This window comes from Rhinolophus sinicus, chromosome 8 (assembly GCF_057876585.1).
Source record: "Rhinolophus sinicus isolate RSI-liver-muscle chromosome 8, RSI-T2T, whole genome shotgun sequence".
NCBI classification, from domain to species: Eukaryota; Metazoa; Chordata; class Mammalia; order Chiroptera; family Rhinolophidae; genus Rhinolophus; species Rhinolophus sinicus.
In genome coordinates, this window is record NC_142508.1 from 34,186,001 (window position 1) to 34,199,209 (window position 13,209).

General features: G+C 51.2%; 1 protein-coding gene across 7 annotated transcripts in view; it reads left to right on the plus strand.

Annotated features, from left to right (window-relative positions):
- HSPBP1 (HSPA (Hsp70) binding protein 1) overlaps nucleotides 1-11,344 on the plus strand; it is a 15,851-nt gene extending 4,507 nt beyond the window's left edge. Inside the window, exons 1-8 of one of the 7 annotated variants that reach the window (XM_088799986.1) lie at nucleotides 280-408; nucleotides 831-1,127; nucleotides 3,034-3,238; nucleotides 5,015-5,239; nucleotides 8,319-8,474; nucleotides 8,601-8,826; nucleotides 9,227-9,338; nucleotides 11,017-11,344. In XM_088799986.1, the coding sequence (XP_088656112.1) occupies nucleotides 924-1,127; nucleotides 3,034-3,238; nucleotides 5,015-5,239; nucleotides 8,319-8,474; nucleotides 8,601-8,826; nucleotides 9,227-9,338; nucleotides 11,017-11,091 (1,203 nt within the window). In that variant the 5' untranslated portion in view covers nucleotides 280-408; nucleotides 831-923 and the 3' untranslated portion in view covers nucleotides 11,092-11,344. Of the gene's footprint in view, nucleotides 1-279; nucleotides 501-830; nucleotides 1,128-3,033; nucleotides 3,239-5,014; nucleotides 5,240-8,318; nucleotides 8,475-8,600; nucleotides 8,827-9,168; nucleotides 9,339-11,016 lie in introns of those variants that run through there. The other 6 variants (XM_088799989.1, XM_019710939.3, XM_088799985.1 and 3 more) reach the window with 6 other exon arrangements.
- The last annotated feature ends 1,865 nt before the right edge of the window (nucleotides 11,345-13,209 follow it).

The following is a 13,209-nucleotide window of genomic DNA, read 5'->3' on the forward strand; positions in this document are numbered from 1 at the left end:
GCGGGGCCTAACTGGGAGTGGCCGGCACACCAGCACGGGGATGGGGTTTAGCTGGAAAAAACCGAAAGGCCTAGAACAGGGGCGGAGCCTGAGATGGCGGGGAGGGACAGTGTTTAGAGGAGGAGGAGAACATGGGTGTGGGCGGGGTCCAGCCGGAGCGTAGCCAAACCTGGGAGGGGCGGGGCGTACACCAGGGCAGGGGTGGAGCTTGCATGGAGGGTGAAGAGGCGGGGCTTATTAAGGGACGGGACCCGGGACGAGGGAGGGGCTTAGGCTGAGCGGCAGGTGAGGGGCGGGGTCGAACGGTGTATCCGGCCAGGTGGGAAGGGCCTAAGAACAGGGCAAGCGCTTCAGCCTCAGCTACGGCCCGAAATTGGGTGGATGCGCCGAAAATTTCCGGGTGAGACGGTGCGTATTTCCGGTTAAGATGGCGGCGCCCACCAGAATCAGGTGCGGACGACTCTGTCTTTAGTAGCTGCGGCGACTCGAGGCCCGGGGAGGTGAGGTCCGCCCCTCTCTAGCTCCCTTTTCGGAGAGGAGGAAGAAGAATCGTTGATAAGACGACCCAACGTGGGGTCTAGTTGCTCTGGAGACGGGGCAATGGGGTTGCTAAGAAACGGGGACGCATGCAGTGGAGATGGGGGGGGTTGCTTGGTTGCTAGGGAGAGTAGGTGGGTCCTGTTGCTAGGGAGGAAGGCGGGGCTTGTGACTTTGGGGAAGGGTCCGTTTGGTTTGAAGGAAGGAAAGGGGACTGTAGTTAAATGGTGGGCAGAGTGGTTTGGTATCATGGGCGGGCGCCGAGCTCTCCTAAAACGCCACCTTCTCCGCAGACCTCCAGGAGTCGACCCGCCAGGACGCCAGAGCTACTTCAGCGGTGACCACCCCCGACCCCAACACATTCTTCCCTTCTTCACAAACAGCTCATGGCGGACCAAGGCTCGGGGGGCAGCCGCCTCCCCCTGGCACTGCCCCCAGCCTCACAGGGTTGCTCGTCAGGGAGCGGCGGCTCCTCGGCTGGGGGCTCGGGCAATCCCCCGCCCCCGCGCAACCTCCAAGGCCTGCTGCAGATGGCCATCACGGCGGGCTCTGAGGAGCCAGACCCCCCTCCAGAACCCATGAGTGAGGAGGTAAAGGGTGGGGGCGCAAGAAGCTAGGGTGAGGGGGTGTGGGGACAGATATATCTTGGGAAGCGCGGGTTGGGGAGCTAGAAGCTGGGATTTTCCTGTCTGGAGGTAGGGAGTCTGGGTGTGAAGGCACAGTAGACTGTATTTGTGTTCGATGGGGTTATTGTAGACTGAATGAAGGTCAGGTCTCAAGAATGTCTGAGGGGGCAGATCCCTGGGTCCCAGCACAGTGCTGGGAGGCAGAATAATCCTATCATCAAAAGAAAAGCAAGGGCCCTCTAGAGCCAGACAGACCTGGATTCTGCATTATCCAGCTGTGTGATCTTGGTTATATCCCTTAGTCTCTCCGAGCCTCAAGTTCTTCATTTGCAAACTGGTGGTGATAATAAGAATAATATTGGTATGTCCTAGGGTGATTCTGAGGTTCCAGTTTCAGTAGGGCTCCACATGGCGCTGGGCACTTAGGCAGTGCTCCTGAGGGCAGCAGCGTGTTATTAAGAGCAGAGGCTCTCAGAACAGACTGTTTAGGTTTGACTTCAGGCTTTGCAGATGGCTGTGTGATCTTGGGCAAGTCACAACCTTTCTGTGTCTCAATTTTCTCATCTGTGAAATGGTGATATTTCATAGGGTTGTTTTGAAGATTAATAGTAATATATATGACATTTAGTTGGCAGTGGTGATTACAGGCATAACTTATTTTATTGTGCTTCAGGGATGTTGCGTTATTTGCAAATTGAAAGCAAGACCCTCCACCAGCAAAAAGATTATGGCTCATTTTATTGCGATGCTCTCCGTTGCACTGGTCTGGTGTCAAACCTGCAGTACCTCTGAGGTCTGCCTGAATGTGAAACCTTGCACTAATCCAGTTACATCTGTGATGTCTTTGAACCTTTAGGACAATGATGTAGGAACCAGGCACAGAAAGATTAGCATCTTGCCCAACTTTATCTAGGACTATGATGACAGAGCTCTCATATAAGCACTTAACACAGGGCCTGGCAAAAAAATTTCCAGTGGCCAGTTCTCAGCTCTCACCTTATTAGACCCAATAGTAGCATTTGATTACTGCTCCCTCTTTGATCTCTTTCTTCATTTGGCTTCTTGAATGACATAGTGTGCTGGTTTTCATTCTACTCACTGGCTGTTCCTCCCCATCTTCTCTGTTGGTTCTTCCTCATCCCCCAGCCTCTTAACAATGGCGGCACTAGGACTCTTACCTACGCTGTCTTCCTGTGTGATCTCATGTCGTATTGTGGCTTTACCCTGACAACTCTCAAATGTATATCTCTAAGCTATTGATTCTCTACAGGGGGCAGTTTTATCTACCAGGGAAGTTTGGCAATGTTTGGAGAGATGCTTGGTTGTCATAAATTGGGGTGCTGGTGCTACTGGCATCTGGTGGGAGAAGTCCATGGATGATGCCCAACACCCCACAGTGCCCAGCACAGCCCGTAATGGAAATATCCAGCTCAAAGTGTCAGGAGAGCCAAGGCCAAGAAACCCAGGTCTAGACTGAACCTCCTCCCTGAACTTCAGGCAGCCTATTTAATATTTTGCTGTGGATGTATAATAGATCCCTTGAACTTAAGATGTTCAAAAATGAGCTCTGATCTACTCCTCCTGCCCCACACTTGCTTCTCCTGCTATCTTTCCCATCTCCTAGTTGCTCAGCAGAAAAACCTAGGAGTCCTGCCCTCTCTCTTTGTGTTCCACCCTGTAGCCTGTTTCTTCGTAGATCTAGTGTCTAGAAGAGTCTGTTGGTAGAAAAGAAGTGCAACAGATATCTGTTGATTGAAGGAACAGTCAGCTCTCAGATGTTGGCGGTTATTATCAACGACTTATTCATGAATTAATTATTAATAAAGTTTGCTTTCCTCCCCCCACCCTCTCATTCCATCTCATCCCCCAGAGGCGCCAGTGGTTGCAGGAGGCCATGTCGGCCGCCTGCCGGGGCCAGCGGGAAGAGGTGGAGCAAATGAAGAACTGCCTCCAAGTGCTGTCCCAGCCCACTCCCCTCTCGGCCGGGGAGGCTGAACTGGCCTCAGACCAGCAGGAGCGTGAGGGGGCCCTGGAGCTGCTAGCTGACCTGTGTGAAAACATGGACAACGCTGCAGGTATAGCCCGGCCTGCCCCCCAGCTGCCAGTGTCCTGCCCCTTCTGTCTCCTGTCCTCCCTTGTGTGTCTTGCCACCTCGTCAGCTCATGTCCTCTGTGGCTCAGCCCTTGTCCTTTGTCTTGGCCTACTCCCTGGCCTCCCAGCCTCCAGGCTCTCCCTCTCTGATCTGGTTGTGACACTGGCCCCAGATGGGACTGTCCTTTCTTTTTCTACTCGGTCCCCTTACTATCAGGAACAATGATGGCACCTTCTCTCACCCCGCACAGCCAGCCATCCTGGCGGCAGGTTCAGTCCACTACTTCCCTGATACGCCTCCAAACTGGCCATTTTGCCTTGGCCTGTTGGGAATCCACTATTACTCCGTAGAGTAACAGAGAGGAGGCAGTTCTGGGTGGGGTGGTCACAGAAGGCCTTTCCAAGGGGGGACATTTGATCAGATGTCAAGATGTGCATCATGGGATTAGCTGTGGAAAAAGCATTGCAGGTGGACGGGATGGCCAGTACAAAGGTTCTGAGGTGGGAAAGTGCCTGGTGTGTGCACGAACAGCTGTAAGGCTAGCATGGCAGCACAGAGTGAGTGAGGGGCGAGGGGTTGGAAATGACACTGGGCTTGTAGGGTCTCATGGGCCGAGGTGGGCATCATAGGTCTTATTCTAAGTGCTATGGAGCTGATAGAAAGTCTGACTGGGCTGGTGACAAGATGCCACTTCCATTAGGAGGTGTGTGGTGTAGTTGTTGAGGGTGTGGATTTCTCTGCTCTAGACATTTTGTGTAAATGGCATCATAGACTGTGTGATCCTCTGTGACTGGCTTCCTTTGCCAGGTGACATTTTGAAGGCCCTTCCCTGTTGTAGCCTGTCTGGAGCTTTATTCTCTGTTGTGTGGACAGACCACATGTTGTGTATCCGTTCGGCAGTTGAAGGGCCCTGGGTCATGTCCTCTTGGCTGTTCTGAATAAGGCTGCGGGGAGCATTCATATACAAGTGTCTGTTTGAGTCTTTGCTGTCCATGCTTTTGGACATATACGCAGTATCGGTCATTTGATGACTCTTGCGTTTCAGTTTTTCACCAGTACCACTTTATTTATAAAACAGGTGGTGGGCTGTCATTTGCCAACCCTGGTCTAGTGTGTGGTTTCCCCCAGGGGATGTGCCAATTGTTATGAAGACACATCCCGGGGGGGGGGGCTCTCAGTGCTGGCATTTAGTGGGCTGGAGCCTGGGACCCTAACTGCCCCAAATGCTAACATTGTTGAGATACACCAGCCTTGGAGGGACCCCTGGTTGGATGCTGGAGAGAGCCACCACTTGTCAGCAGGTCTCCTGAGAGCCAGCCTGCCTCTCTGGCCTCACCTGGTATATTGGTCTGCTTGGGCTGCCAATACAAGGGACCACAGACTGGATAGTTTAAACAACAGACATCGATCCTCTCAGAGTCCTAGAGGCTGGAAGTCCAAGGTTAAGATGTCAGCAGGGTTGGTTGCTTCTGAGGCCTCTCTCCTTGGCTTGCACATGGCTATCTCCTCCTGTGTCCTCATGTAGTCCTTGCTGTGCGTGTGTCTGTGTCTTAATCTCCTCTTCTCATAGGGACACCAGTCAGATTGAACTAGGACCCGTCGCATGACATCGTTTCATCTTAATCACCTATTTAAAGGCCCCATCTCCAAATACAGCACATTCTGAGGCCCTGGGAGGGTTAGGGTTTCAGCGTGTGAATTCTTGGGGGGACACAGCTCAGCCAATAACACCCAGCCTCTCTCTTCCCCTGTGGCACAGACTTCTGCCAGCTGTCAGGCATGCACCTGCTGGTGGGCCGGTACCTAGAGGCGGGGCCCACTGGGCTACGGTGGCGGGCAGCTCAGCTCATCGGCACATGCAGCCAGAATGTGGCAGCCATCCAGGAGCAGGTGCTGGGCCTGGGTGCCCTGCGCAAGCTGCTGCGGCTGCTCGACCGGGACCCCTGTGACTCAGTGCGCGTCAAGGCCCTGTTCGCCATCTCCTGTGAGTGTCCTGGGGGTTGCCGGGAAGGGGCATGTATCCCCAAGAGCCAGAGCCGGCACAAGGTGGGCCTGCAGGAATCTGCTTGGGGGCAGAGGGAGAAGGGCCTCATTTGTTCATTTATTCCCAGTACCTATGGGGACTGTGTGCTGGGTCCTGGGAACAGGGCGGTGAGCTGGCCAGCCCCCTGCTCCTCAGGGCCAGAGCCTAATGCCACAGGAACCTGTCGGAGTTTAAGTGCTTTGTGCCCATCAGGGTGCTCAGCCTCAGCCCTGTTGACATTCCTCATTGTGGGGGGGCCATCCTGCGCGATGTAGGATGTTGAGCAGCACCCAGCCTCCACCCATTAGAGATACCAGTAGCTCTCACCATGCTGCCCCCCTGGGCCACAGGTGCCAGGTTGGGGATGGGGATGATGTCAGCTTGTGTGAGCACTTGCCCTGTGCCACGCCCTGTGTGGTGTTCACTTGTTTCAGTCCTCATACCCTCCCCCTGAGGTAGGGATAACTGAAACCACATAGAGGAGAGGCCAGTCAGGGAGCCTAAGTGACAGCCCAGGGCACCCTGTGAGGACACGTGGAGGTCACACCAAGGCCATGTTGACCTGTGCTGGGCCGTCTATCTGTGTGTGCCATGCTAGGGGCCCCCATTTGACTGTTTCCCTTTTTTTTCAAACAGCTTTATTGAGCTATAATTCATAGGCCATACAGTTCATCCTTTTTAAGTGTACGATTTAGTACTTTTAGTATATTTACGAGGTTAATGCAACCATCACTACCTCCTAACACCAGAACCCTTTCATCACCCCCAAAAGAAACCCTGTACTCATTAGGAGTCCTTCCCCATCCCTCCACCCTCCCAGCTCCTGGCAATGTAGATTTGCCTGTTCTGGACATTTAAATCGATGGAATCATAGACATGGGCCTTTATGTCTGGCTCTTTTCACTCATCATCATGTTTTCAAGGGTCATCCATGTTTACAGCATGTGTCTGTGCTTCCTTCTTGTATGTGGCCCAGTAATACTCCATTTATGCACGGACCACATTTTATCCATTCACCAGTTGGACATCAGGCTTGTTTCTACCCTTTGGCTATTGTGAATAATGCTGCTGTGAACATATATGGACAAGGTTTTGTGTGGACATTTTTATTTTAAGATATTTTATTGGGGAAGGGGAACAGAACTCTATTGGGGAACAGTGTGTACTTCCAGGACTTTTTTCCAAGTCAAGTTATTGTCCTTTCAATCTTAGTTGTGGAGGGCGCAGCTCAGCTTCAAGTTGTTGTCCTGCTTCAAGTTGTTGTCCTTTGTCTTAGTTGTGGAGGGCGCAGCACAGCTCAGCTCCAGGTCCAGTTGCCATTACTACTTGCAAGGGGCACAGCCCACCATCCCTTGCGGGAGTCAAGGAATCTAACTGGCAACCTTGTGGTTGAGAGCCCGCACTCCAACCAACTGAGCCACCCGGGAGGCAGCTCAGCTCAAGGTGCCGTGTTCAATCTTAGTTGCAGGGGGTGGAGCTCACCATCTCTTGCGGGACTCGAGGAACTGAACCGGCAACCTTGTGGTTGAGAGCCCACTGGCCCATATGGGAATCGAACCGGCAGCCTTCGGAGTTAGGAGCACGGTGCTCCAACCGCCTGAGCCACCAGGCTGGCCCCAGTGTGGACATTTGTTTTGATTTCTCTTGGGTAGATATACCTAGGGGTGCGAGATATACCTAGGGGTGCGATTGCTGGGTCACATGGCAGCTTTGTGTTTACCTGTTTAAAGTTAGAGGAAAACCCGTTTCCTCGCCTCACGACACTGTGACACCAGTTGTGTGGGGCATTTTCCACAACAATCCTCCAGCCTCTCGACAGTAGCTGGGTGTTTTGCAATTCTATTCTGACACTAACTACATGGAGTTGGAGCAAACCCCTCAGGTGAAGGGGTCAGTCCCATGAGACTTCCCCTTTTTCAGATGCCAATTGCAAGTCTGAGCCTCCCATACTTCTGAGTGACCAGCTAGAAATTGGAGGTTGCCACGATCCCCCCTCCTTGGATTCCATAATTTGTTAGAATGGCTCACAGAAGTCCGGAAAATACTGACTTAACGTTTAATGGTTTATTACAAAGGACATGATCAAGGACACAGATGAACAGCCGAATGAAGAGGTGCATAGAGCACAGTCTGGAAGTGTCCTGAGCACAGGAGCTTCTCTCCCCGTGGAGTTGGGTTGCATCATCCTCCTGCACAGGGACGCGTTCACCAACCCAGAAGCTCTCTGAACCCCATACCTTTGGGATTTTATAGAAGCTCCCTCATGTAGGCTTGATGGATCATAAACTCCATTTCCAGCCCCTCCCCTCTCTGGAGGCTGGGGGGTGGGGCTGAGAAGTCCAAGTTTCTAATCATGGCGCGTTCCTTCTGGTGATCAGCCCCCGTCCAGGAGCCCAGCTGGAGTGGCCTCAACAGGACAAAAGATGTTCCTATTACCTGGAATATTCCAAAGGGTTTAGGAATTTGGTGTCAGGAACCAGGGGCAGAGACCAAATATATATTTATTGTGGTGGCCCCGGGAGAACAAAAGGGAGGGTTTGGATGGGAGGAGATGATGAGAAGGAGGGAGGAGTTCTGGCAAGGATGAGGGAAGGAGTCTTGGAGAAGGTGGCATTTGGAAAGTTACATCCAAATCTGGGAGACAGATGGACAGACAGACCCGGGGTGGCTTGGCCACAAAGGGCAGACAGAGGAACTTGGTGTTTTAGAGGTACCAAGAGCCAGAGCGTGGTGAGGGAAGGATGGGGCAGAATTTTCTTCTGATAGCTTACATTAATTATATCTCAATTTAAAAATATTTGAAAACAGATAATGCTGGTGAAGTACAGCCCCATACAAATTGATGGTGGTGATGGTGATATGATGGTGATTGTGATGGTGGTGATGGTTGTAGTGATTATTGTGATGGTGGTGATGGTGATAGTATAGTGGTGATGACAATGATGATGATGGTGGTGGTGGTGGTGGTGGTAGTGGTGAGGATGGTGATGGTGATGGTGATGATGGTGACTGTGACCTTGCCCTCTCCCCCCTCCCCCAGGCCTGGTCCGGGAGCAGGAGGCTGGGCTGCTGCAGTTCCTCCGCCTAGATGGCTTCTCTGTGTTGATGCGGGCCATGCAGCAGCATGTACAAAAGCTCAAGGTTAAGTCAGCATTCCTGCTGCAGAACCTGCTGATTGGCCACCCGGAACACAAAGGTGGGACGTCTGGGCTGGGGGTCTGGAGTGGTCCCCAAGGGAGGTTGGGTGGTGGGGCAAGGGAAGGGTGAGTAAACAGAAGAGGGGTAGGGACTACCCCTCTGACCCTTGAGGCCCTTCCTTCAGGTACCCTGTGCTCCATGGGGATGGTCCAGCAGCTGGTGGCCCTCGTCCGGACAGAACACAGCCCTTTCCATGAGCACGTGCTTGGAGCCCTGTGCAGGTGTGCTGGGGCCACGGAGAATGCGGCCTGTGGTGGGCGCCCCTACCTCCCAGATGGCACTACTGGGCTCTGGCCTACCAGCCTCTTCTTTCCTGGGACCCAGGAGTCTGGGCCTTCCCTTTGTGGGAGGTGTGTGTGGGGGGGTCTGCTAGCCATCTCTGTGCCTCAGTTTCCTCACCTGTAAGGGAATGACACAGCAGCCCAGGGAGGAGAAGGGAGGGAGAGGCTTTCTTAAACTGCTTCCACCACCCTCATATACACACAATACAAGCAGATTAATGCCTACAGAAATAACAGGATGGAGCAGCCGAACAAGTGGGTAGCAGGTCCCCTGTGCAGAGTCGGCTCCAGGCCAGGCACTGTGCTTAGTGCCCTGTTTTGTACAAGTCCCTGGGGTAGGGTGGGGGCAGCGTGAGGTCCATGTCACAGATGGGGGAACTGAGGCCTGGTGTGGGGAACTGTCTTGCCCAGGCTCCTGTGGGAGCGCTATGCAGAGGGAGGTCCAAGGACTGCTTTCCTGTGCCCGCAGCCTGGTGACAGACTTCCCCCAGGGCGTGCGGGAATGCCGGGAGCCAGAACTGGGCCTGGAGGAGCTCCTCCGCCACCGCTGCCAGCTGCTGCAGCAGCATGAGGAGTACCAGGTAGGGCTGGCAGGTATTGGCCAAGGGGACCTGCTGTAGGGTCCCTGCCCACAGAGCCTCTGTGTTCTATTCTCCGTGCTTTCTTTACATGTTATTCATGTGTTTCTCTCCTCACCCATTCAGCAAACATTACTGCTACCTCCCATGTGCCCCGTGCTGTGTTAGTACCTGGGATGGCAGGGAGAACACGTAACTCCGACTTAATGAATTAATTTAATTATCCATATTATTCACATCATATTCAAATATTTAAAATTATATATTAGATTGATAAATAACAAGTAAATGATAAATAGCAGCCAATTAAATAATTAAATAGATAAGTAACGTATGTAATCAATAACTCATTAGATATTTAATTAGATAAGTAATAGTGGTAAATAAAACTCATTAGCTAGAGAACAAATCAGTGATAAGAAATAACTCATTAGATACTTAATTATATAGATATTGAGTAACAGATACTTAAATAGGTAAACAACAAATAAATGATAAAGAACAACCTACCCTAGCAATCCAATACCTACCTCTCTGTTTGTGTGGCCTTCCTGAGCTAATCTGTGCACAAACAAGCAAACGTACATGCAAATTCTTTTCCTCCTCTCTCCATTTTGTGTCACATCAGCCTGTCCTGCCCCCTGTCCTGCTCCTTGCCTCATTCCATTTCATAATATCCGGGAGTGTGCTGGGTGCAGGTTCTTTCCTCTTTCCTTGTATAGCTGGTAGGGAGAGCCTCTCTCATGTCACGGCCCCTTTTTGATGGATGTGCAGGTTGTTTCCACTCTTTTGTTACTACCAACACTGCTAAAAAAGAATAACTGTTTACTTATGTCACTTTACATGTGTGAATATGTCTATGGAACAAATTTCTAGAAAGGGGAAGGCCCGGTTAGAGTAGGTTAAAGGTGAAGTTGCAGGGTTAAGGGCTATTTTGTTAGCTGTGGTCAAGTTGCTCTCCATAAAGGTTGAACTGATCCATACTCCAGCCACGAGGATGCCCAGCTGTCCCACATCCTGGCCAGGACAGGATGACCTCAAGCCTTTTGACCTTTTTTCAAGCTGATCGGTGAAGCCAGTTTACATTTGCATTTCTCCCATAAGTTATGCATCTTTTTCCTTTGTGAATTACTCATATGTTTTGCTCATTTAGCTACTGGATGGTAGTTCTGCAGTTGACTTTTGAAAGGTCTTTAAGTATTAACTATGTTAGCCTTTGTGATGAGTTGCAATTATTTTTCCCACCAACTTGTTTTTCTTTCATTTTTGTTTTGGGCATCTTTTTGCCATGCAGATACCTTTTTTGTTTATGTGGTCCAGCCCATCAAGGCTTTCATTCTTGGTTTCTGGGGTTTGTATTCGTGGAAGGGATTTTAAGTAGGGATAAGTAGGGGTCAGTTGTATCTGGCAGTTAGAAGGAGCCCAATGACGCTGATGTGATGACAGACCAATGGGGTCTGACCAGAGGCCAGGAGACCCTGTAGTCCAGACTTGGGTGAGAATAGAAACAGTGAGTCATGGATCTGAGTAGAGGTCGGAAAACTCTGGGAGGCTTCTGGGGCAGGGAGGTTTCCGGGAGGGAAGAGGAACCACCACGGGGTGCAGGGCGTGCTATAGGCAGGGGCTGGCCTGTGCCCTCAGGGCTCTGGCTCTTGCCCACCCCCCACCCCGTACCCTCCAGGAGGAGCTGGAGTTCTGTGAAAAGCTGCTACAGACCTGTTTCTCCAGCCCAACGGATGACAGCATGGATCGGTGAAACACGGTTGCTTCCGGCCCCCCCTCTGTGGGAACCCCAGGCCTCTTGCCTCCCTCATACCCATGAGGCCCTCTCCCAAGGGAGAAGAGGGCCTTGTTGGTGCCTGGCCGGGATGTGCCAGCCCATCTCTGCTCTGCCTCTAGGAGGGGCGCTGAGAAAGGCACCAGCTCCTTGGACCCCATTTCATGCTCGCACGCCATTCCACCATTCTGTGTCCACATTGTCTTACAATAAAAGTGTTTCTCCTCCTTCATTGCCGCCTTTGTCAGCTCCTCTGGAGGTTGCCTGGGAAGGTGAGAAGGGGCTCGATCTTAGGGGGTCTGGGGAGCCACTGGAGGGGACGGCAGTGGGCAGAACCTGGGAATAATAAAAGTGCTGCTCTCTAAAATCCGGAGCCATTGTCTCCTTTCATTTTCCCAGCCTCTGGAGAGGGTGTGGGGGAACATCCATATTTCTCGGCCACCCATCACCTCTGATTTCTCCTTGGTTTGAGGAATCCCCCACATTAGACGTCCACGCCACCTGCTCTAAGGCGGAAACCATGTTCTTTCCCAGCATCCTGTGCAGGTGTACATCATGTGACTTCAGCCCCACCAATCAGAGCCCGCTGCATGGCTTGCTGGGGAGCTAGTAATAGAGAAGGGAGCAGGTGCACGGAGAGGTCTGGCGGGCCTGTCTGCACAGGTGGTAGAGGCCAGTCTGTGTGCTCCGGATAAGCCTGTGCTTGGCATTCTTGGAGTGCAAAGCACCGAGCCTTCTCTCTAGCCATCTCCGAGATGGTGGGGCAGGGAGAGGGACTGCCTCACCCCCTTTAGTAAGTTGCTTTTCAGTTTAGCTAAAGGTTTCTTCCTTTGCAACCAAGAGGCCTGACCATTGTTTTTCAGACCAAGAAGCTGCGCCCAAGATCGTTAATTTGTGGCCAAGTTCACACAGGCAGTATTCAGACCTGGGTTAATTCCGAAGCTGTACTCCTACGTCCTGTATCCTGGTTTCTTAGCTCTGTTTGATGCCAGACTAATTTTTCTCGTGTGGAATTTACTTGTACTTGGGATTTTGTAGGGACCAATTACTTTCACCCCTCTTCCCAAATTCAGGATAAACTGAAAGGTATCTATAGGATCTGAGAATCGGAGATCAATTGCCACCTTTATTACTATCAGAGCCAATCAGAGGAAGTGGCTTTAGTCTTGCTATTTCATCTCAGTATTGACAGTCTTGCCCATCTGGTCACAGACAACACTGGGCAAACACAGGCCTCGGCTTGCCAACCTTCACATCTGCAGCTCCAAGCTGCAAACATTATACATGCCTCTGAGGTTATTATGGTTATCTGTCACACAACAGTCGCTACCTGATACAAGGACCAAAAAAAAATCATGTACAACAAATACACTGGAAATAGCAAGGACCAGAAGAGACATGGCTGAACAATCAAATTACAGCCATGGTAATCAGTGAATGCAGGAGGAAATGAGAAAGATTAAAGCAATTAAAGAGAAGCTAACAGATGTGAAGGACAAATGCATAATTGGCATCCTTGAAATAGAGAACAAGCATCTAGAACAGGAAAATATACTCAGACATTATTCAATAAAATGTCCCCGAAATGAAAAAGGTAACACTGAAGGTTAAAAAATAAAAGCTAAATCTTTACATCCACTTATTTGTCTTATCCTTATTGGCCTGTAATATGGGCAAAGGGGAACTATGAAAGTTGGGGAAACTGAGGCCCAGAGACATATGGAAACTTAATGAATATTGATACACGGTGTGGGAGAACCCTTTCAGTCGATGTTGTAAGAGAATTCTTTGAGCAGCAAATGTCTGTAGTAAAGACACTGCCTGGGCAAAGGTCTGGTGGTGGGATTGAAGTCAGCCTGAGGCACAGAGATGATGTCGGGAAAGAACCCCCGGGGACACAAGCGCCTGGCCCTCATTGGAGAGAAACCCGGCATGAATTCCCCAGGAGCTCGACTCTGGAGCCAAAGCCTGAATGTGATTAGAGGAGACAGAATAACGAATAAATTCCGCCAGAAGCGAGTAGGAAGAGAAATTCTGGAGCAAGAACTCTTCCGGAGTCTTACAGCAATGCTACCGGGTGTGCAGTGGCGCCTGCCC